Here is a 25,232-nt window from a genome sequence, read left to right as displayed (position 1 = left end):
TTCCCGCCGGAGCGGTACCTATTTATCTACTTGCACTTTGACTTGCTTTCAAACTGCTAGGTTGGCAGGAGCAGGGACCGAACTTCCCTCAACAGGGCTGCCTTCTGATGTCTTCCAAAAGTCAGATAGTTGTTTATTTCCTTGACATCTGAAGGGAGGGCGTTCCACTGGGCGGGCGCCACTACCGAGACGGCCCTCTGCCTGGTTCCCTGTAACCTCGCTTCTCACAGTGAGGGATCCGCCAGAAGGCCCTCGGAGCTGGACCTCAGTGTATGGTAATAACTGTGGTTGTAACTGTTGCTTCTTTTGTTGTCTTCCTTTACCAGAAGTAAGAAACCTTTTCTGCCAGGGAGGACAGATTGTTCTGTGTCCTCACCCCCAACAGCCACATGTGGTAGGTGGGCAGGACCTGAGCTCAGCATCTTCTCATAGCACCCTCACCCCCCCCAAAGAATTCTGGGAACTGTAGTTTACTCTCTCGCTGTGCTACAGTTCCCAGCACCCTGAACAAACTACCATTCCCAGGATTCTTTGGGTGGCATGTGTGATCTGAATGCAGTCAAGTGTTCAGTTGCGTGCTCAGCTACAGCCGGACAAAAGCTCCAAGCTGTGGTGGATCTGCTATTAGGAACTGCTTGGTACAGCCCTTTTTTGTCCAGGGAGCTAGTTCAGAAGGCTTACGGCAACCCTGTTAGTCACAATAGTATGTTAGTCACATGGGCGAGGAATAAGCAAGGTGTTGTTTTGCACTGTACATAGCTGAGCATGTGATTAGGGGAAGGGCACTGAGAGAATCATGCTCTGATAATTGGTAACGCTCAGCTCAAAAGTACCCAGAGCCTGCACAAACCTGGAGGCGTAATTACTTTAGCAGGAAACGAAAAGCTTTCTTCTGCTGCTGTTTTAAAAATCTTTTTTCCCACCACTTCAGTGGCAGAAACGCACACAGAGGGGAGATAATGGATTGCGGCGTGATCACCTCCAAAACGGTGTTGCTACTGATCAGCCTGTTTTTTTGGGTGAGTAAGATGGAAAGAAAGCAGATCTGTAATTCGGCAATACTTTCCTCCCGTTCTATTGACTCTTTCCTGCAGATCTAAAATAAGAGATGGATTCGCTGAGCTTAAAACACCCGTTGCTGTGAGAGTTCACTTTGTGAACAAAGCCCTTCCCCTTTATCCCAAGTAAATGTACCCTAAGATTGTGCTCGGGCGTGAAGTTCTTGGGGTGCTGTCGTGGTTAAGAGTGTCAGACTGGGACTGAGTTGGGCAGCTTCCTGCAAAATATAAAATATGTAGACATCTCTGGGGTTACAGCGTGAGACTTTCCGTACTGCGTTTTCTGTTGTCCGGGGTTCAGAAGCAGAGCTAGTAAAGGGGAAGTTGGAAATGCCCTCCGGACCCCCATCCCTGTATTAACAAGGGATGCTAAGGCATTGAAGGTGGGGGAACCTGTGACCTTCAGATGCTGTTGGACTCCAAATCCCATCATCCCAAACTGTTGGCCATGCGGACTGGGGCTGATGGGAGCTGGAGTCCGTCAGTCTCAGTAAGGGCTGTAGGCAGTGCTGCTTTTTTATTCCTGGGGGGACTCGGGGGTACGCATACCCCTAAACATTTTGTAAATCTTTGTACTTTTGTCCATTTACTGTATTTATTTTTCCCGATTTTAACTGTAAAACAGTCGTTTTCTTGAGTCAAAATGAGAGTACCCCTAAACATTTATTAATTTTTTTTTGGGGGGGAGCACTGGCTGTATCCCTGCATTAGCACTCTGAATGCCATGTATAAAACAAGGAGCCCCCTCATGCAGCTCCTGACTTAGTTTTCTAATGACTTTTAACACACATGGCGAAAGAAGAAACTCAGCAGGGGGAGTTTTACTCCTGGAATGAAGCTTCAGTAGTGGGGAAATCTTTTTATCTTTTTAATTCCTCCTTGCCATCTAACTGCTTAAGGCACAGGTTCTCTGTAGTAATGATAATAATGATAAAAATAGCAAAGCATTTGGCAACCCTGGAATGAGAATGCCTCTGAGAAACTGAGCAGCGAAGCAGGGGACAGGATATCCTGTAACAGGGTGTGGGTTTGAGGTTTGAAGACCTGACAGAACATTCTCAGTACAGTGCTACCTCGGGTTACAGATGCTTCAGGTTACAGGCGCTTCAGGTTACGGACTCTGCTCACCCAGAAATAGTACCTCGGGTTAAGAACTTTGCTTCAGGATGAGAACAGAAATCGTGCGGTGGCAGCATGGTGGCAGCGGGAGGCCCCATTAGCTAAAGTGGTGCTTCAGGTTAAGAACAGTTTCAGGTTAAGAACAGACCTCCAGAACAAATTAAGTTCTTAACCCGACGTACCACTGTACTGTACTGATTTTGGTTTAATTGGAGCGGGGAGAAACCTGTTTGGGTGCTTTAAAAGGAATTTTATTGGGTGTTTTTCTCTTTCCCCCCAGTATTCCATCTTTGCCCTTTAATAGCGTTTGATAAAGTTGCCTTTTTTTGTAGGTGGCAAATTCAGCAGAAATCGTATTTATATAGAGAGATCTAATACAAGGCAGAACTGCATTTGTGAGGCAGTTATGTTCTGGTCTGAATTAAGTGCTTTTTGGGACAAGTGGGGGTGGGAAGGAGGCGCTGACGGATTCACAAATTTTTATGGTGTTTTTCCTCAGCGCACTGTACTTGATTCTCCTGGACCTTCATTTAATCCTCACAACAACCTTAGGAGGTAGGATAGACTGAGAGAGACTGAGGGAAAGCCACCCATTGGGCTTCCTGGCTGAGTGTGTCTCTCTGATCCCAGTCCTGGACTCTAGCCACTACACCACACTGCCTCTCTGCTTTAGATTGGCTTTGAAACAGGCCAGCAGTCGCCAGCAGAGGGTTGGCTGGGGCTGATGGGAGTTGTAGTCCAACATATCAGGAGGGGGCACCTGGTTGGCGGAGGCTGAAATTGCTATTTGTCTGAGGGACACAAAAGTAGGGAAGCTTTACAAAAGTTACTTCTTTGGGTCGATGAATGTTTCCTTCGTAGGGAAGGCCTGAAGTCAGTGATTGCTCCCATGTTTTGTGTGTGGAAATTCCCAGGTTCAAAACCCCGTCTGAAACCCTGGAATGCCACTGACAGTCAATACAGCTGATACAGTCGTACCTCAGAAGTCGAACGGAATCTGTTCCGGAAGTCTGTTCGACTTCCAAAACCTTTGGAAACCAAGGCACAGCTTCTGATGGGCTGCAGGAAGCTCTGGCAGCCAATCGGAACCCGCGGAACCCATGTTGGACTTTCGGGTTCCAAAGAACGTTTGCAACCCGGAACAATCTCTTGCTGCCTTCAGGAGCCAAAACGTTTGACTCACAAGGCGGTCGACTTCCGAGGTATGACTGTACTTACTTTTTGTCATGGATTGAATGTAGAAGAGCGGTGGGAGGCACCAACTTGAGAAACTCCAAAGGACAAAGGCTCAGAGCCCGGGGAATGGTGGTGGGACGATGATGAGTGGTCAGAGGGAGAAGATTGGGAGGATGAGATGGCCGAAGCTGAAGAGGTAACAGGGTTTAGTGAGCAGGGAGAATCTGTGGCAGAGAGAAGTCCAGAAGGAGAGGAGGGAGACCAAGAGGCTGGTAAAGAAGCCAGGAGGTCTCCTCCTTGTCCTGTGACAAGCTCCCCTTACCCCCGGTCTCCCAGAGCCAGAAGAGGCATGAAGAGGGCATAGTCTCAGATTTCTTGGGAAGGACCTGGGAGATGAGGAGTCTTAAGCGGGGACCGTCAGCCTCCACAACTGGAGTTCCCTTCACTTACTCTGTGTATTGCTGACCCACCTTGAGGGATCAATGGTCTGACTCACTAGAAGGCTGGTAAAGGTAAAGGGAAAGGGACCCCTGACCATTAGGTCCAGTCGTGGCCGACTCTGGGGTTGCAGCGCTCATCTCACTTTATTGGCCGAGGGAGCCGGTGTACAGCTTCCAGGTCATGAGGCCAGCATGACTAAGCCGCTTATGGTGAACCAGAGCAGCGCACGGAAACGCCGTTTACCTTCCCACCGGAGCAGTACCTATTTATCTACTTGCACTTTGACGTGCTTTCAAACTGCTAGGTTGGCAGGAGCAGGGACCGAGCAACAGGAGCTCACCCCATTGTGGGGATTCGAACCGCTGACCTTCCGATCGACAAGCCTTAAGCTGTGGTTTAAACCACAGCGCCACCCGCGTCCCAGAAAGCTGGTACCTAACTAATATAGTATATGACGGCAGGCAGGACAGTCACTTTTGTGGGCTAAGGCCCTATCTGCACTATGCATTGAAAGCAGTACCATACCACTTTAAACGGTCATGGCTTCCCCCAAAGAATCCTGGCAACTGTCGTTTGTTAAGGATGCTGAGAGCTGTTTGGAGATCCCCTATTTCCCTCACCAAACTATAATTCCCAGAATTCATTGGACAGAGCGACTGATGGTTAAACAGCTTTTGCTTCACTTCCTTTCATTGTTTATGTCATGTGGAAGAGCAAAGTTCAGCAGGTGCAACAGCAAAGCTGCACCTGTTGAACTTTGCTCTTCCGCAGGAACCAAATAAGGAGCAGAACAGAAGCCATGGCTAGCTTTGCATTTTGCTGTCCTCATCGGGTTTGCAAGCCAGAAGCGGGTTGTTGGGTGTCTTGCAGATCTGCACCTGTGGCTGCAAGCCATGTACTTCTTAAAAAGATGCACACACGTGTTTGCAGTCGCCACAAATGAACAGATGCGTTGTAAACAAAAAGGGGAAAAAACACAGCCGCTTCTCTTTTTCGAGTCCTCTTTAAACCCCAGTGGGGAAGTGCAACTGTTAATGCCCAGAACCACAATCTGAGTAACTTCTGAGTAAGAGTTGCTGGAAATCCCAGTTGGGGAGAGAGAGATGTTTAGGGTTGCCAGGCAGAAATCCATTAAAATGTCTGTAAAAAAAGCTCAACAAACTATTTGCTCCAAAAAAACTTTTCTTTTTCTTTTAAATAAAAATAAATAAAAATAAAAATGTGCACCCCACCCCAGAGACCATACCATTGTAACTACCCAACCCCCCAAAATTTCAACACCTCTTGCGATGGTTTGACCCCTTTCCATTTTAACAGTACAAATTCTACAAATGCCTTCCATATTTCCTCAAAATCATTTCTCCTGCATATCCCTTGTCTTACCTTAATAGCACATGTTAATTTATCATTAATAGCTATACCCCACACCTCTTTTTACCACGCTTCCATTTGATATTCACCTTGCCCCTTCCACTTCCTAGCTATAATAACTCCTGCAGCTGTCAACAAATTTGTGAGCAAGCCCTTCCTAGCTTGTGAACCTTCCACCCCATCATCAATTGATAACAAAGCTACCTCTGGACTTTGCGTCAGCTTTAACCCAGTGATTTCTGTTATCTCCTTAAATGCCCTTTGTCCCAGCAACTTTTCTGCAACAAAACAACACCACCGCAAACTGGCTTATAAGTATAAAACCAAATTTTTATGGTTTACCACACATTGTAATTGGAGTGCTATTTTGTATCATGCAGCTTTTCAGACTGATGAAGCGTGTAGCGAAACCTGTAATATATCCGGAGAACAGGTCTCCTTTTGTCCACTTGCAACATTCTCACCAGGGTGGTGGCTTTGATTTGCCTTCCTGTGATTGATCCATGCATACGGCTTTGTGTTTCCAACTCAAGAACCATTGAAGAACATCTCATCCAGTTCAATCTTTGAAAAACAGCTTTCAAAAACTTTTTCATATTCTCCAGTGTGCTACCCTTGCCGTTGTGCGGCACGGGGTTGCCGTTCTGTGACTGGACTTACGCTACTTGTTGAATGGTTCATTTATCCTGTCTGTATAACGTTTTCATAGAATCATAGAATCATAGAGTTGGAAGAGACCACAAGGGCCATCGAGTCCAACCCCCTGCCAAGCAGGAAACACCATCAGAGCACTCCTGACATATGGTTGTCAAGCCTCTGCTTAAAGACCTCCAAAGAAGGAGACTCCACCACACTCCTTGGCAGCAAATTCCACTGTCGAACAGCTCTTACTGTCAGGAAGTTCTTCCTAATGTTTAGGTGGAATCTTCTTTCTTGTAGTTTGGGACCATTGCTCCGTGTCCGCTTCTCTGGAGCAGCAGAAAACAACCTTTCTCCCTCCTCTATGTGACATCCTTTTATATATTTGAACATGGCTATCATATCACCCCTTAACCTCCTCTTCTCCAGGCTAAACATGCCCAGCTCCCTTAGCCGTTCCTCATAAGGCATCGTTTCCAGGCCTTTGACCATTTTGGTTGCCCTCCTCTGGACACGTTCCAGTTTGTCAGTGTCCTTCTTGAACTGTGGTGCCCAGAACTGGACACAGTACTCCAGGTGAGGTCTGACCAGAGCAGAATACAGTGGCACTATTACTTCCCTTGATTTTTTGCACATGTAACTTGTTAAGATACAGTTATACATTTATCCACTCCATGTTCACAGTATCTCCAGGCTTTGTTTTACACATGGCACCTTAGTATGTTTGTTGCTTGGATGGTTACAAGTCTCTCTCTATTCTAGCTATTATTCTAGTAAATTTGGTTTTATACTTATAAGCCAGTTTGTGGTGTTATTGTTTTGTTGCACTGTTATTACTGTCACCATATTCGATACTTTGTGTATTTACCCAGCAATTTTTCTGTCCGGATTTTCCCTGTTTGAAATATGGCAACCCTAGCGATGTTGAACTCGGCTTCTCATACCCTCCAACATGTTGTGATGGAAAACCAGGACACCATCTTCTGGGGCCGCACACCTGGACGAGTCACGTCACCCATGCAAGATTGTGGCCTTGGAAAAAGCTTTTTTTTTTCTTGGGCACCTTGCCCCAATACATGTGCTTTGAGGCACCGTGCGAGATTGTGCCTCTGAAAAAGTGCTTTTTTTCCAGGGTGAGATTGTGGTACCCCCAAATGACTGCCATGTTCTCACAGAAAAAAAAGGGTTATTCCGTCTTGAGGGGTATGGGTTCTGCTTTTGAGCTTCCCACAGGCACCCAGTCAGCCACTGTGAGAACAGGATGCTGGACTAGATAGGCCTTAGACCTGATTTAGCAGAGTATTCTAAATTCTTAACTTCTCAACACACGTAGAAATAGAAAATTGTTCAGTGCCATCTGACTATGAACCTACCTGAGCCTTCAGATCTGTGTCAGAGACCCTGCTTGCCGGCTTGCACACCTACTGATTTATTTTAAAATTACTTTTATATCCCATTTTCCCTCCGGGGAGATCAAGGTAGAGTGCAAAGTTCTCCCTCCTCCCCATCTTCTCCTCCTTACACCCCTGTGAGGTAGGCTAGGCTGAGAGATGCCAACTGGGCCAGGATCGCTCAATGAGCTTCCTGTCTTGACTGGATGGGATTTTGACCTCGTCTCCCAGGATCATGGTCTGATGCTCTAACCCGGGGTTTCTCAAACTTGGGTCTCCAGTTGTTGTTGGACTACAACTCCCATCATCCCTAGCTAGCAGGACCAGTGATTCGGGATGATGGGAATTGTAGTTCAAATCAGGAAACCTTGCAGCCGATATCGCACACTGTCATCAGGAATCCCATCAACTGAAAGTGGGATAGCAGAGGAATCTGGGAGATAATTTCTGTCTGGAAGCAGGCAGCTGTGACATCCTTATTTTTGTTTCCTCGCGTACCAAAATTCTGCGATGTTCCTCTGCCAAGGAAACAAGGCTGTCCTGCCTTACCTCTCACCAAAACATTTAATTTGGGCCTTAATAACCGTATTATCTCTCGGCCTAGCCTAACCTAACACAGGATTGTTGTGAGGATAAAATGTGCCTGGCACACCATGACTGCTGCCCTCAGCTTTTCGCAGGAAGGGTGAGGCTGAAATATAATTGTTTTGTAATAATGCGAGCAGGAGCAATGAGGAGGAGGTCTGGGGTGCCTTAAATAATAATTTAATGTCTTGTTGCATAAGTTGTGACAGGTTACAGCCTACTTTGTCGGATGCATGAAATGCTTTTGGAGGTTGGTAAAGGGGAGAAGGAGAGAGAGAGAGGGAGAAAGAAAGAAAGAAAGAAAGAAAGAAAGAAAGAAAGAAAGCATAGGAGTGGTTAAAGTTAACTGTTCTGCTTAGTTTCTTTTTGTTGCGCTTTGCTCGTTGGGTGAGAGGCTGATATCTGGCAGGGGCACCCCAGGGCCCAGCAAAAACTGGTGTGTGAGGGAGAGTGTTGAATTATTACTCAGGGTAAAGGTAAAGGTAAAGGGACCCCTGACCGTTAGGTCCAGTCACAGATGACTCTGGGGTTGTGGCGCTCATCTCGCTTTATTGGCCGAGGGAGCTGGCGTACAGCTTCTGGGTCATATGGCCAGCATGACTAAGCCGCTTCTGTTGAACCAGAGCAGCGCACGGAAACGCCATTTACCTTCCCGCCAGAGCGGAACCTATTTCTCTACTTGCACTTTGACGTGCTTTTGAACTGCTAGGTTGGCAGGAGCAGGGACCGAGCAACGGGAGCTCACCCCGTTGTGGGGATTCGAACCGCTGACCTTCTGATCAGCAAGCCCTTGGCTCTGTGGTTTAGACCACCCGCATCCCGTACATCCCTCCTACTCCTCTGTCATCTCCAGCAACTGACAGCACCGGCTTCCCAGGGTTCATTCAGGCCCTAACAATGCTGGACTAGTACTGGGTGAAACTTGCTTTCCTTCTCTAGAAGAAAAACAAATAAACAGATCTGTGCCTCACGTTCTCAATTATCCAAAGACTGAGTTATGTTTTTCTGGTTGCTTCCTCCGCCTCATTTTATGAAGATTCAACAGTCGGCTTCAATTTAAAACACACAGAAGAAATACATTTAGCCAAACGGGCTAGAGCAGGCACATCTCAAAATGCAAGGAAGAAAAAAACAAAAAGCCTACCATTTATAACAATATGAAGCCAGAACAATGAGCTGCAAACACTCCCCTCTTCCTCCCTCCCTCCCTCCATCCTTTCCTCTCTCTCACTCTTGGCACCATTATATACGCAAGCACTAATAGAGGGTTTGTTTTCTTGAGTGTGGAGCTTTACGTAGCCAAAATGCCACCATCCACGCAGGTTTGGGGGATTCCTAGCATCTGCAGAAGTATCAAAAACACTTTAGGGGGGGAACACCCCAAAACTACCCAATGAGAACTGAGCAGGCTTGGTGGGACAAGAGCATAGGAGCCAACTCCTAGGGGCTGAGGTTCCTTCGCCCCCCCCCCAAATCTTTGAGGGACCCCCCAAAGTTAATGGACATTGCCATTCAAATGGTGTGAGTGCACCCCACCAAACATCCCAGTGTGGGGTGTGTGTGTGTGTGTGTGTGTGTGTGTGTGTGAGAGAGAGAGAGAGAGAGAGAGAGAGAGAGAGATGTGTATTCTAAAGTGGGCATGGCCAAACTTGGCCCTCCAGATGTTTTGGGACTACAACTCCCATCATCCCTAGCTAACAGGACCAGTGGCCAGTGGTTTGGGGAACGCATGACCGCTTATGTTTTATAAACTATGAAGCTAGGCTTATTTTTTCGGCTCTACCCCCTGGGAGAGTGATTGTGCAGCTTGTTTGTTTAAAGGTTTAGAAGGGTGCTTGTGGAGAAATTCCAGTGAGGTCCTGGTAGCTTTCCAGTCATGTGGCTGTTCATGGGAAGTTCCATAAAGTCTCTCAAACAAGCAAAAGTACTAGCGCATACAGTGTTGGAGAAAAGCTCCAAGTCCAGTTTAAAGATGCTTAATAAGATAATAATTGGGAAGGTGTGTTGGAGCATGTGCAGAGTGCACCATGCACGCCAGGCATAGGCGAACTTGGCCCTCCAGATGTTTTGGGACTACAACTCCCATCATCCCTGACCACTAGTCCTGTTAGCTAGGGATGATGGGAATTGTAGTCCCAAAACATCTGGAGGGCTGAGTTTGCCTATGCCTACTGTACACCCACAGAGCAGCCACAGCAGGTGCTTACTAATTCTTCAGATGGGAGGGGTGCAGTTTTAAAGGCAGAACATGTGGCTAGCAGCCAGATTAAGCCTCAACACTTTTTTTGAAGTAATAATGAAATTGTGAAGTGTATACTGAAATTAACTATGGGTGAATCCTAGAACCATAGCATTGCAGAGTTCAAAGAGATCCTGCGAGTCATCTAATCCAGGCCCCCACAATGTAGGAATCTCATCCAGTATTTATGTTGCCTTCTGCCTTTCAGCTTTCAAAGCGAAACTAATAAAATAACTACTCTTGATTTCAACAGCATCAAGAATCGCAGACAGCCTCAGTGGTGCAATAAGCCTATTTCTGGCATAGCTCTCAAATGATGGGGGCAGTACCCCTGTTTCTGCATGTTTCTCAAATGGTGGGTCATCAATTAACGCCCAGTTCTATGAGAGCAGAGAAGAAGCCGTACTTTTTCTCTAAGAAAACAAGTCATCTTATTCATTCCATTCCACCTTTTGTGGTTTGTTGTTAAAGCAACTCACATCGCTGCAATAATGTTATGTAAACTGTTTTGTGAGGACCTCCCGAAAAGCGGTATATAAATACTGCAGTTGCAGTTCCCAGCACCCTTAGAGTCATAGCATCATAGAACTGCAGATTTGGAAGGGGTCATAAGGCTCATCTAGTCCAACCCCCGCAAGTCAGGAATCTTCCACCCAATGTGGGGCTCCAACCCACTGCCCTGAGATTAAGGGGGTCTCGTGCTCTACCAGTTGAGCCCTTAACAAACTGCATTTCCCCGGGGGAAGCCAAGTGCTTTAATTCATGGTGTGGGTGTGGTTGCATCAAAGCAAGTATTCAGCAAACTTTCCAGAACATTTCCCCCTCCCTTTCCAAGAGTCTTGACTTCTGAGGAAGTGTGCGTGTTGGACAAGCCCTTCCAGCCAATTATAATTGGGCAACTGGAATTTTCCCATGTGTTTTTTAATCCCAGCTGAAAATAGTGATGGTGTTTTTCCCTGCCATATGTCCTGCGAATTTCAGAGAGTTGTGGTTGATGGCACTTAACCTATTCTTACCAGGAGAGGTAGCAGTTGCGGGAATCTGGGGTGAACTTCCTCCTTCCTAAAGAATGCCACTGAGGCCCTTATGCTAAGAAATAAATCAAATAATTAAAATATTGGGTAAGTGGTTTTGAGCCTGGCTGATTGAGCCAGAGAGTGATGCAATGACCTACTTGAAAAGAGAGCAGTTCTTACTCCTTCTGCCATGAGCTAAAGAGGTCTTTGGATTGTGAACTCTTGGACTGACCTGACCTGTATGATGGGTGTGCCACTCATCGTTCTGGTTAAACCTCTTGAGATAAAGACGCCATCTTCTAAGTGCGGGAAAGTCTGAGTGCACTCGAGCGTTGAGCAAGCTAAGTTTTTGTTTTAAGAAGAAGGTATTGCTGTGAAAGAAGGCTTTCTCTGAGGCCTTACTTGGACTGTACATTTGAAGCAGTGTTATACCACTTTGAATGATATCCCCCCAAGAATCCAAGTTAGTGTGATTTGTTAAAGTTGCTGAGAGTTGCTTGTTGTTGTTTAGACGTGTCCGACTCTTCATGACACCCTGGACCAGAGCACGCCAGGCACTCCTGTCTTCCACTGCCTCCTGCAGTTTGGTCAAACTCATGCTGGTATCTTCGAGAACACTGTCCAACCATCTCGTCCTCTGTCATCCCCTTCTCCTTGTGCCCTCCATCTTTCCCAACATCAGGGTCTTTTCCAGGGAGTCTTCTCTTCTCATGAAGTGGCCAAAGTATTGGAGCCTCAGCTTCAGGATCTGTCCTTCCAGTGAGCACTCAGGGCTGATTTCCTTCAGAATGGAGAGGTTTGATCTTCTTGCAGTCCATGGGACTCTCAAGAGTCTCCTCCAGCACCAGAATTCAAAAGCATCAATTCTTTGGCGATCAGCCTTCTTTATGGTCCAGCTCTCACTTCCATACATCACTAGAGAGTTGCTTGGCGAACCATTATTCCCCTCCCAGAGCCACAGTCCTCAGTGCGTTGCAATAGTCAGTCCTTCTTTTCCAAAGAATTCTGGAACTGCAGTTCCGAGAGTGGAATAGGGGTTCTCCCGAAGACTCTCAGCACCCTTAACAAACTAGTTCCTAGGATTCTTTTGGGGAAAGTATCTAGTTGGCTTCTGTGGATGTTTTTATTAACTGTACAGTCAAGCTCTCTGGGTTGTAATTCAGCGCAGCGTATTTTTTTTTCCAATTTGTGGATCTTTGGTGGAGATAGATCTTTGCAGTCCCTTCTCCAGAGTTGGATTTTGCATATACAGTCTAAGTGTATATTAGGGTTGCTGTACGTCTGGACATACTGAGACATTTCCAGAACATACTTGGAATACTGCTGTTGGAAGTAGTGTCTGGGCAGAAATTAGCAAAAATGTCCCGGAAAATCCGGACCTATGGCAATGCATGTCAGCAGTGTAGTTTTTGGCGATTTTACATTTAAAAAAGCTCCAAAACGGCCATTTTTTGTGATTTTGCTCAAAAAGTTCAACAACAAAACTAAAAAAAGCTCAATAACTTTGCCCCCCCCCTAACCTGTGTGTCTGGATTTTCACTAATTGAAATACGGCAACCCTAACATATATTCCCCTTTTAAAAAAAGTACAGGAAAATAACTGGAAGATTGATAGGTTTGTCTGTGCTTTTAAGAAGCCTTCTGGGAAGCTGAGTTTGTTGCTACAGAGGAGCCTTTTAAACTTATCTCTTCTTATGTTGAAAGGAAGGAGCCACAAAGCCTGCAAGTCTATGTATGCATGTCTCTATTTAGAAATCAGTTCTGATGCATTTAATAGGGTTTAGTTTCTGGGAACTGAAGTTGTTTTTATGTGCTGTGATGTCCAAGCTAGCTAGGCAAAAGAGGAAGCATTTGCACTTTTAATAGGATGACAAGTTAATATCACAAACGACATCACATGAGTCTGCCTCATCATGTTGCTTATAGTTCGGCTTGGTGTGCAGAATTTCCAAGCAAATTTGTCCTCTTAATATTTTGTATTTGCAAATGGGAATTGTATTTGAGTATGTTTGTCTTTGTTTATCTTGTATACACTCCACTACATTCTGCCAGGTTTTTTTAGGTCAGGTAACCAGAACTAGGGACGCGGGTGGCGCTGTGGGTTAAACCACAGAGCCTAGGACTTGCCGATCAGAAGGTCGGCGGTTCAAATCCCCGCGACGGGGTGAGCTCCCGTTGCTCAGTCCCTGCTCCTGTCAACCTAACAGTTCGAAAGCACGTCAAAGTGCAAGTAGATAAATAGGTGCCGCTCCAGTGGGAAGGTAAACGGCGTTTCCGTGCACTGCTCTGGTTCGCCAGAAGCGGCTTAGTCATGCTGGCCACATGACCTGGAAGCTGTACGCCGGCTCCCTCGGCCAATAAAGCAAGATGAGCATCGCAACCCCAGAGTCGGACATGACTGGACCTAATGGTCAGGGGTTCCTTTACCTTTACCTTTAACCAGAACTAACGAATGAAAACTCTTGCTCAGGGGTCAGCAAACTTTTCCAGCAGAGGGCCGGTCCACTGTCCCTCAGACCTTGTGGGGGGGGCCGGACTATATTTTGGAAAGAAAAATAACAAATTCCTATGCCCCACAAATAATCCAGAGATGCATTTTAAATAAAAGGACACATTCTACTCATGTAAAAACACACTGATTCCCGGACAGTCCGCAGGCCGGATTTAGAAGGCGATTGGGCTGGATCCGCCCCCCTGGCCTTAGTTTCTCGTGTTTTCGCCATTGTGTTGATGTGTCAGATGCAATCACACACAACTGGAAAGCTAACCGTTGCCTGTCCGCAGCAAATTTGCTATCAGCCCCAGTCGGCACAACTCTACTGGTTGGCGCTGATGTGAGTTGCAGTCCAAACTTTCCAGAGGGCACCCGGTTGGCAAAGTCTGTTGTAGAGTCTGCCTTTCCTTTCAACTAGAAGCTTTCTCTGTTGGAAGGAACATTTTTCAGAAGGAAGTTTTCCATGACCGCTGTAATAATCAACTGCCGTTTCAGAACGAAATGTATTTTTAAATCAGAAGCATGACAAATGTCGATCTTATGCCTGATGCACTTAATTTAAAGCCAAGCACATGGTTAGAATTATATTGAGAGCAAATAAGAGTGTTGATCGCTGACAGATGATTAGTTGGCGTCTTTGTTCCAAAGATGAACTCATAGTTTCCCTAGAAGACCTATAATGTTCATTCAGGCCTGGCCCTATCATTTGGCAATGTGAGACTATGTCCTTGGGTAACAGATGCGGCAGAAAGGGTCAGTCTCCTGGTTGTACTGTTTAGTTGGGGATCAAAGCTGTGGGTGCCACAAGACTTATCTAACACCAAGTTCCCCTGCTGGTCTTCGTCAGGACTCAGAGCAAAGCAACATCAGAACCTGGAGACACACTACTGGTTGACCACTGTGAGAACAGGGTGATGGACTGGATAGGCCTTTGGTCTGATTCAGCAGGGATGTTCTTAAGTTAACTCTGAAAATGGTGTGCCAATGGTACTTAACTCCGGTAAAATTGGCTAAAATTTACAAATTAAAATCAAATACCTGTGTTGGAGATGCAAGAAAGAAATAGGAACAATGTTTCACATGTGGTGGAAATGCCGACCTAGTAAACAATTTTGGAATGAAATATATGAAGGAATCAAAAAGATGTTTAAAATATCTTTTAGTAAAAAACCAGAGGCATTTCTTTTAGGTATAATCACAAACGATATTCCTGACAATCAAAGGAAAGTATTCCTCTATGTGACAACAGCTGCCAGGATGCTCATAGCAAAAAATTGGAAAGGGAGAAAAATTCCATCAATGAAAGAATGGCAAATTAAATTTTGTGAATATATAAATCTGGCAAGACGCACAGAATCCATAAGGGGACAATCGGACCAAAAATTATTAAAAGAATGGGGATGTGCTAAAGAGTATATGAAAAAACATTGTTCTGGAGTAAGCATATAGGTATGTAATGAATGATGCGTTGCAGGGTTAAAGAAAGAGAAAAATGGTGTAAAAAGTATAAAGCTAGAAGTAATCTACATTAGACACAACAACTTAGAAAGAGTAAAAATTTAGAGGTCTTAGAACAAAGGAATGAAGTCAATATGTGTATATGTATGTAATGACTAGATTAGAATGATGATAAGGTTTTATTTGTAGATGTGTGTTTTTGTTTTTTGTTGTTTTTGTTCTTTTTTCTTTTGTGTTCTGTTTTTTTTTTCTTGTTTCTACAATTTTATTTCGGATTCAATGTTTGTAATTTTTGTTGTAATTTTGCATTGAAAATAATAATTTAAAAAATTAACTCTCAATTGTAGTAGACAAGTTGTGTCGCGGCAATATGGAAACAAGGTCAAATCCTGTGTCTAGTTCCAGCACAGACCAGTCTTGGAAGGAGTCATTCGGGTTCACTGGGAACTGGCTGGAGGAAGTCATAATAGTTTAAACTGGTTTATCTTATACCATTTTGAAACAACATTTTGCTTTATTTTAAGGCTGCAGCAGCTGGACTTTCTTATGTTGGTGCATACGTCCTCAACACCTACAAGTCATATGACCCTTTCCTCCAGGATAAATACCCTCTCCTGCCTGCTGTCATCATCATTTGTGTTGCCGTGGTGATGTTCGTTATCGGCCTCATTGGCTGCTGTGCTACAATCCGTGAATCCAAGATTGGGTTGGGAGTGGTAAGTAAGAAGTCCGTCACTGAAAATGCCTTCTGTAGCAATTCCATGGTGCCAGAGAGAGGGAATCGGAGAGGACAAGGGCTTGTCCACACTTCCACTTTTGTTGTTGTTGTTGTTGTTTAGTCGTGTCCGACTCTTCCTGACCCCGTGGACCAGAGCACGCCAGGCACTCCTGTCTTCCACTGCCTCCCGCAGTTTGGTCAAACTCATGCTGGCAGCTTCAAGAACACTGTCCAACCATCTCATCCTCTGTCGTCCCCTTCTCCTTGTGCCCTCCATCTTTCCCAACATCAGGATATTTTCCAGGGAGTCTTCTCTTCTCATGAGGTGGCCAAAGTATTGGAGTCTCAGCTTCACGATCTGTCCTTTCAGTGAGCACTCAGGGCTGATTTCCTTCAGAATGGATAGGTTTGATCTTCTTGCAGTCCATGGGACTCTCATGGATCCCCTTCATGGATCACTGCCGTGCCGTGGCGAAGGGGCTTGAATAACTCAGAGAAGCTATGAACTATGCCAAGCAGGGCACTTCCACTTTTACACGGGGCCAAATGGTTTTCTGTTTGCCCCACTGCTTTTCCTGGACAAACCCACTCTTTAGAGCTTAATCGGAGCAATTGTCAATCCGCTGAAAACCCGATTGATTATTCCCATTCAGTGGTAAATATCGGGTTTTCCTGGGGGAAGGCGGCAGGACAACTGAATGAGCCCCAAGTGTCTTTTCCACCCGCTTCCAGACAAGTCACTTGCCCTATGGCTTGCCTTAGGGCTGGGGCCATGTAGTTCCTTGAAGGAAAGGTCATTGCCACATAAAATTTGTAGCTGGAGATCTCTTAAGCATGCCCACTTGAGACTGAATTCCGTCATGACTAAGAAGACTTCAGAAGAGGATGGGAGCATTAATGTGAACTATACCACGTGACAGCTCTTCAGATATTTGTAGATGGCTATCATAATCTGTGATTCTTCAGTGGTTTGGTTTCACTCCGTTGTTTCTTGAGACAGACGGATGCCAACCAACCAACCAACCAACCAATATTATTATTATTATTATTATTATTATTATTATTAATTATACCCCGCCCATCTGGCTGGGTCTGGGCGGCTTCCAACAAAACACTAAAATACAATAACCTATTAAACATTAAAAGCTTCCCTAAACAGGGCCGCCTTTAGATGTCTTCTAAAAGTTTGGTAGTTATTTTTCTCTTTGACATCTCGTGGGAGGGTGTTCCACAGGGTGGGTGCCACTACCGAGAAGGCCCTCTGCCTGGTTCCCTGTAACTTGGCTTCTCGCAGTGAGGGAACTGCCAGAAGACCCTTGGCGTGGACCTCAGTGTCCGGGCAGAACGATGGAGGTGGAGACGCTCCTTCAGGTATACAGGACCAAGGCCGTTTAGGGCTTTAAAGGTCAGCACCAACACTTTGAATTGTGCTCGGAAACGTACTCATATCACCTCTCACTCTCCTCTTCTCCAGACTAAACACACCCAGCTCCCTCAACCGTTCCTCATAATGCTTGGTTTCTGGACCCTTTCTCATCCTCCTCTGCACATGTTCTTGCTTGTCAATATCCTTCTTAAACTGTGGTGCCCAGAACTGGACACAGGACTCTAGGTGATGCTAGGCAACAGGTCTCTCTCATCCCCACCCCTCACACAAGGCTTCATCACCCCAGCCTGTCATCTTATATGTCTACAACACCTGTAGACCAGCCTCTTCCTAACTAACTCTTTCTTTCCTCCAGTTCCTGATCATTATCCTGTTGGTCTTCATTGCTGAAGTGGCAGCTTTTGTCCTTGGATTCATTTACAAAGGACAGGTGGGTAAAAACAGACGTATGTATTCTGTACCAATGATGGGGGCGGGCGGGCGAGGTGGGTGGTGGAAATGCAGTTATGAATTCCTCTCATTCCGTGAAGACTGGGGACTCAACCACCTTTCCATTTACCCCTCCACTTTCCCCCAGGAAAACCTACAGTTTAGAGCTGAATCGGAACAAACAGCAATCGGGTTTTCCACGAATTGCCATTTGTTCCAATTTAGCACTAAAGAGCAGGTTTTCCAGGGGAAAGCAGTGGGTCAAAGAAATAACTGCTCAGACCCATGCTCTCTAGGCTTTGGACAACTGGGAGTGTGGATGAGCTTTGGGCCAGAGCAGTGGTTAACCATACCAACCCAGAGCCAATTTCACAGCATACATTCAAAGCGCTACGATGCAACTTTAAGCAGTCATGGCTGCACCCCGAAGAATTGTGGGAGTTGCAGTTTGTTAAGGATGCCTAGAGTTAGGGTAAGCCTATTCCCCTCACAGGTGGCTCTGTGGTCTAAACCACTGAGCCTCTTGGGCTTGCTGATGGGAAGGTCGGCAGTTCAAATCCACATGATGGGGTGAGCTCCTGTTGCTCTGTCCCAGGCATAGGCAAACTCCGGCCCTCCAGATGCTTGGGACTACAATTCCCATCATCCCTAGCTAACAGGACTAGTGGTCGGGGATGATGGGAATTGTAGTCCCAAACATCTGGAGGGCCAGAGTTTGCCTATGCCTGCTCTGTCCCAACTTCTGGCAACCTAGCAGTTCGAAAGCAAACCAGCGTGAGTAGATAAATAGGTACCGCTGCGACTAGGGAATACCATGCCACCTGTCCTGTATAATACAGGATTGTCCCATGTTTCAATGTAAAACGCTACATCCTGTATTGATACAGTTCTGCCCTGTATTTCAGGTCTTCTCTCTTTCTGTGCCCCTCTCTGCCAAGTTAGGGAACCTCTCCATATGCATGTGTTTGAAAGGGTATGTGAGAAGTCATGTATTTAAGCTCTGGGTAGCTGAGCACAGACAGAGTTACAAATTCATGCGCATGTGTGTGCACACGTGTGCAAATTCCAGAGGGGCCATCCTGTTAGTCTGCAATAGATTGTAATGGGTTGGTTTGGGGGGGGGAAATCACACATACCCCCAACCACCCAGCCCTGTCCTGTATTTTGCCAGAACAAAAGTGGCAACCCTAGCTGCGATGGGAAGGTAAACCGCGTTTCCATGCGCTCTGTTGCTCAGGGGTGTCTTACCCATAGAGGCTAGTGGCACGGGGGGGGCAGGGCACCAGGTTCTGGAGGGCGCCAGGGAAGAGGTGGAGGCTGGACGCGGCAGCGCCGTCCTCCCTAAAAAACTCTGGGAAATGGGGGGGTGGCGTGCACCAGACGGAGCTTTGCACCATGGCACCAGATATGCTTAAGACAGCCCTGCTGGTGTTCCATGCGCCAGAAGCGGTTTAGTCATGTAAGCCACATGACCCGGAAAAGCTGTATGCGGACAAACGCCAGCTCCCTCAGACTGAAATCGAGATGAGCGCCACAACCCCATAGTCAAATTTGACTGGACTTAACTGTCCAGGCGTCCTGTAGTTTTACTTATTCCCCTCACAGATCTACAATTCCCAGAGTTTCCTGTGAAGAGGGATTGATTGTTAAATCACTCTGGAAATGGTTTTTAAAAATGAAGATATCATCAGTTGGGAAGGGAGTCTGTGCTGGGAGCTGCTGGGTCCACAAGGAAGGCAGAATAAGGCATTGAACCCTTTTCTTTATTGTTGGCGATTGTGAGAAGAATCCCACTTCTGAAAGAGAAATCACAAAGGAGGAATTTCCTCCCAATACAAATACAACTTCAGGGGAGAGGCTTTCATCAGCTGAGGGGCTACAGTGATCTTCTCTGTTTTTTGCAGTTGAGGGGCTTTCCGTTCTTGAACAAAACCCTCACAGTTCTGTCTTCCTACAGGTAAAAACAGATTTGCATGAACCAATGGTGCAATCATACAAGAACTATGACGGGAAAACGGAAGAGTCTCACATCATAGATTACTTACAGCAAGAGGTTGGGAAACTTTATGTTCTGTTTAAAATTATCGCTAGAACTATGAATGTTGAACTATGAATGTTGTCTCATCTTGCATACTTTATCCTGTTTGCAGTTTCCTTCCAGTCTTTCCCCCCTTTTTTTCCTTTTTAAAGAAATAACTACAGGAAAAATATCTAGTGGGCTGTTCCAGATACAGTGGTACCTTGGGTTAAATACTTACCGTATTTTTCACCCTATAGGGCACACTTTTTCCCCTCCAAAAATGAAGGGGAAATGTGTGTGCGTCCTATGGGGCAAATGCAGGGTTCCGCTGAAGCCTGGAGAGCGAGGGGGATCGTTGCGCACCGACCACTCTCGCTCTCCAGGCTTCAGGAAGCTATCCGCTAACCGTGGGAGACCCAGCTCTCCCAGGGCTAGCGGAGAGCTTGCCTGCACCCAGATGCTTGGGGCGCGCTGAGCTCCGCACGCCCCAAGCTTCGGGATTAGCACAGCGCTCCGCTAGCCGTGGGAGAGCCGTGTGAAGTCGCGCGGCTCTCCCACGGCTAGCGGAGACCTTGTCGGCACCCAGAAGCTTGAGGCGTGCTGAACTCCGCACGCCCCAAGCTTCGGGATTAGCGCAGAGCACCTGGGGGGGGGGATAAATTTTTTCCCCTTTATTTCCCCCCAAAAAACTAGGTGCGTCCTATGGGCCGCTGCATCCTATGGGGCGAAAAATACGGTAACTCGTTCCGGAAGTCCATTCTTAACCTGAAACTGTTCTTAACCTGAAGCACCACTTTAGCTAATGGGGCCTCCCGCTGCCACTGTGCTGCCAGAGCACGATTTCTGTTCTCATCCTGAAGCAAAGTTCTTAACCTGGGGTACTATTTCTGGGTTAGCGGAGTCTGTAACCTGAAGCGTCTGTAACCTGAAGCGTATGTAACCTGAGGTACCACTGTAATCTGTTTCAGGGTGCGTGTTTTTTAGTGTGCAGTTGGACAAGGGATGCTTTGCATCTGTGAATTTCTTTAAGGTTCCCTTCCATTCTGCCAATATTTTGCAGGAAGGATTCAGTCACACAATGGCGAATGTAGGTTTGCACAGTCAGCTTGAATTAACACAGTCTTGGGCACTAAAGCCACTTAAAAATATATATAGATTTTTTTTGCGGTAAGGAAAAGTGATAAGCAAATGCACTGAAAAGTGTGGTATAATAACCGATTGACTGGAAGTCATAAATCACCTCTGTGCAAACAAATAAGAATGTGTTCAAATCAGAGTGGATATTCAGTAAAGAGCAGGAGTCATATAACCACCTCACAGACGTTGTGCAAACATATCAGGATAAATGCTGGATGAACAAGGCTTCTGGAGACACACATTCACCCCAAATGCAGTTGTTTGGCAAAATTAAATTAAGCCATTTCCTGATCTTGTGCAATCCATTCTTATTTCAAAAGGCCCATGTTCTACTTACTAAGTGTAAAAACAATGATTCAATACAGAAGCAAAACCTATTTCAGAGATCATATTCCCCTTAAATCTATCCCACATTTTCATTAAGCCTGAAAGTTGCAGCTTTTAAAAACAGCTTCTTAAGTCACACAAACATTTTGAAGACAGAGGAATTATGTCCAGGAAATGTTTGCTCAGTGTGATAGCAGATGTGCTTTTCCACTGGTATAAACCAACTGGCTAAATTCCATAATTGTGATACATAATCGTCTATTTACTGCAATTGCTTTTGCTGAGTTTCGTTTAGCCAGAGCCTCTTTCATTATTCTTTTGATTCTTGCATCAATTGCGTATACAGTGGTACCTTATGAACTTAATTTGTTCTGGAGGTCTGTTCTTAACCTGAAACTGTTCTTAACCTGAGGTACCACTTTAGCTAATGGGGCCTCACGCTGCTGCCACGCTGCCGCCGCACGATTTCTGTTCTCATCCTGAAGCAAAGTTCTTAACCCGAGGTACTATTTCCGGGTTAGCGGAGTCTGTAACCCAAAGTGTTTGTAACCCGAGGTACCACTGTATTCTCTCTGTGTATTGCAGAGTGGTCCTTGTGCAAGCATAAGGGCTAGTCACTTGTGCCTCCTTGTATTAGTCTTGTATTAGTAGCGCAATCATGTCAAAACAGACTCCCTGCAGCCTCTGATTATGCATTTCAAAAATGTAATTACGGTGTTTTCATGAGGCTCAGTACATTTTTTAAAGATGGCTCAAACAAGGCAACAGTTCTTTTTTAGTTTAAAGATTTGTAACACACACTTTTGAGATCTCACACATTCTTGAAAGTGACATACCCTGTTTGCTTTCATTCACGATTTCAATCTTTGCAGCTTCAGTGTTGCGGAGTCGACAACTACACCGACTGGATTGGTAGCCGATGGTTCAATGCCACCGGCAACCACAGTGTTCCTGTAAGCTGCTGCAAGCGAGACGTCATTAGGAAAAACTGCACAGGGCAGCTGAGTGACCTGAAGTTTCTCAATACACAAGTAAGGGCATGTTGCATTCAGGACTTGCATGGGAATAACAGAATTGCAGGGGACCTGGAACTAAAGGCTGATGCAAGCCATCTCTTAAGATGATTGCAAGGTGTAAATAAAGCAGCGAGATTTTGAAAATCCTAACATTTGGGATTTCTGGCTACCCTTCAGATCAGTTCTGGCAGAAAATAATGACACTGTATCCTGCCATCAGTTCTTTCCTTTTTTGTTTTTGTGGCAGTGGTGTAAACTGCTGATATCTGCAACTGTAACGGATGGGGGAGACATTCAATTCTGCGTTTTGATGGGAAACTGCATAATGTGTCCTTCTCAAACCAAAGAAGGAACAAAAACATCACCACCTTTGAAATTCGACCTTGTCCAAATTTTGCAGTGCAGTTCTCAAACCCAAACGATGTGTACAAACGTGTACATGTTCATGACGATAGCATACAAAACGCACCGAAGTTGGGGAAATTGCGTACAAAAAAAATTGTGTTTATTAGGAGGAAAATTACACTGAAATGGTGAAAAACTTTTAAGAAATGTGTTTTTTAATTGCAATTTGCTTAAGAAATTGTGTGAACTGAATTTAAGGTGGGGAAATTGGGAGGGCCGAAATAGATTTCTCTTTCCTTAATGACCATTCTCTCTCTCTCTTTCTCTCCCCTACATCTGCAAATTCTCCCTGCAGGGCTGTGAGGAGAAGGTGGAGTCTATTCTGCAAAGTGTCCTCAACTACGCTATGCTTGTCATCCTAGGATTTGCCATTGTGAAGGTATTTATACTCTGACCTTGACACGAATGCCCCAGAGCAGAAAGGTACACAGTCTGAACCATAAATTAAACAATAAGTTTCAAAACAGCATTAAATCAAAGGATTCAGTGCTAGGTGGAAACCTTCCAACTTGCCCTGGGCATTTTATACTTCAGGTGATGTTTTAAAATTCTGTTTTATCCTGCCTTTAGCTTCTTTTGATTTTTTTTGTTTGGTTCTGTTTTGTGTTGCTACTGCCTTCGTGTTCAGAATGTGACCTTTCTGGTAATATCATAGAATTGTAAAGTTGGAAGGGTCCCCAGGAAGTGCAGTTGCTGGTTCATGGTGAGGGAACAAAACTAGGTGAACCTTTGTGGCCTGATTCATCAGGGCCTTAAGTTTTGATTCCCTCTGAATCCTTGGTTTGCTTAGCTTTTGCCTTGCCATTATCCAGTATGTTTCTGAAAGCATAATCAAACAACATTGCCACCTGTAGACAAGCAAAGTTTAGTGCTTCCCAGTTGCCTGTAGTGCTCCTTTAAAGAAACTAGAGTCTGACAGGTGTTCTAATGGCACTGGGGCAGTGTTTTTATTTCATTTTCTTAGTTAGTTAGCCTATACAGTGGTACCTTGGTTCTCGAACATAATCCGTTCTGGGAGTCCATTGTTCAAAAACCAAGGTGCGGCTCCGATTGGCTGCAGGAGCTTCCAGCACTCAAGCAGAAGTCATGTTGGACGTTCCACTTCCGAAAAACATTCAAAAACCAGAACACTTACTTCCGGGTTTGTGGCGTTCGAGAGCCGATTTGTTCGTCAACTGAGCCGTTTGAGAACCAAGGTTCCACTGCATACCCCTTCGTATTTCAGCAGAAATCTCTCAGCGGTGTATGACTCCCAACGAAAAGGAATAAATAAAAGCAATGCCGTGCAAATTTCACATTTGGAACCAAGCAACACAACTAAGAATCACATATGCAAATATACAAGACATCAGGATATATCAAGATATATCAAAATGCTACATAATAATGTTATAAGCATTTCATAAACGTTACAGGAAACATAGAGGGTATGATTCATAGAATCATAGCACTGCAGAGTTGGAAGGGGCCATGAAGATCATCTAGTCCAAGCCTCTGCAATGCAGGAATCCTTTACCTTGAACCCATGACCTTAAAATTAAGAGTCTCATGCTCTACCAACTGAGCCAACCATCTAATGAGCCCCATCCACAGAAGCCTTGCACAAGGACTTCCACTTCCACGATGGGGCTTCCACCCTCTCTACCCTGCCCCCACCTGTACCCCCGATATTGGCTCTGTTGGGGTCAGAACCCCCAGAACAACATGTGGGGCACAGAGAAGAAGGGAAATTGTTTCATCTGGCGAGCTGAAATGCTTGACAAAGCGCAACGTTGAATTTCTCCCATGATGCCATTTCCAAAATCTACACATTCCTGGAACTCAAAACTAATCCACGTACATAACCCCCAAATACACCCAACTATTTCCTTATGTGGGTGGTGCTGTGGGTTAAACCACAGAGCCTAGGACTTGCCGATCAGAAGGTCAGCGGTTCGAATCCCTGCAACGGGGTGAGCTCCCGTTGCTCGGCCCCTGCTCTTGCCAACCTAGCAGTTTGAAAGCACACAATGCAAGTAGATAAATAGGTACCGCTCCGGCGGGAAGGTAAACGGCGTTTTCGTGTGCTGCTCTGGTTCACCAGAAGCAGTTTAGTCATGCTGGCCACATGACCCTAAAGCTGTCTGTGGACAAGCGCCGGCTCCCTCGGCCAATAAAGCGAGATGAGTGCCGCAACCCCAGAGCCGGCCACGACTGGACCTAGTGGTCAGGGATCCCTTTACCTTTACCTCCTTACAGCCACCAAATCATTCCATCCATTTAAGTTTAAATAGATTATAAAAGCAGGCCTTAATATGGGCAGTGGCGTGGGGATTCAACTTTCAAACTCTTTAAGCGCCATGAACATTGCTAGTTCTATTTAAAATATTAACAACAACCTTCTCGTTTCAGTTCTTTGGAATGCTTAGTGTCTGTGTGCTGACCTGCAAAAGAGAACAGCACAACGGTTACCATCCTTTGTCGGGGACGTTCGCTTGACCGGAAGATGGAGAGTGACCCTTTGTTGTGCTCTTCCAAGATAAAATGGACTTGGGAAAGATGCTCTGAGCAGAAAATGTTTTGCCTGCTTTTGTAAAATGCTGAATCCTTATCTCGGTGAACAGAAAGGAGATTCCTTTCAAAGCTTGTTATTAAATGTGACCTGACTTGGATTTCACATAGCTACTGGTGATTCCGCTTGAGAATCTTTGATGTAGTTCAGGTGTAGGAAATTTGTGTCCAGGTGTTTCTGAACTACAATGCCCTGTGGAATGCCCTCCCGCCAGATGTCAAAGAAATAACAATTATCTGACTTTCAGAAAACATC

General features: G+C 45.5%; 2 protein-coding genes across 2 annotated transcripts in view; both read left to right on the top strand.

The window, feature by feature from the left end:
• Positions 1 to 756: 756 nt before the first annotated feature.
• LOC307226351 (tetraspanin-36-like) lies at positions 757 to 25,086 on the top strand. The gene is made up of 7 exons (XM_079995117.1): positions 757 to 1,019; positions 15,512 to 15,703; positions 17,448 to 17,522; positions 19,479 to 19,574; positions 21,878 to 22,036; positions 22,722 to 22,805; positions 24,818 to 25,086. The coding sequence occupies exons 1-7, from the start codon at positions 960 to 962 to the stop codon at positions 24,902 to 24,904; spliced, it is 753 nt and encodes a 250-aa protein (XP_079851243.1). The 5' UTR covers positions 757 to 959; the 3' UTR covers positions 24,905 to 25,086.
• Positions 21,346 to 25,232, top strand: part of ELAC1 (elaC ribonuclease Z 1) — a 218,386-nt gene continuing 214,499 nt past the window's right edge. The window contains exon 1 of the mRNA XM_079995048.1: positions 21,346 to 21,350. The gene's annotated coding sequence lies outside the window, so the exon portion shown is untranslated. The remainder of the gene's footprint in view (positions 21,351 to 25,232) is intronic.

Source organism: Podarcis cretensis, assembly GCF_951804945.1.
Source record: "Podarcis cretensis genome assembly, chromosome: 11".
Taxonomy (NCBI): domain Eukaryota; kingdom Metazoa; phylum Chordata; class Lepidosauria; order Squamata; family Lacertidae; genus Podarcis; species Podarcis cretensis.
Note: the sequence above shows the minus strand (reverse complement) of the source record. Positions and strands in the feature narration are given on the sequence as shown.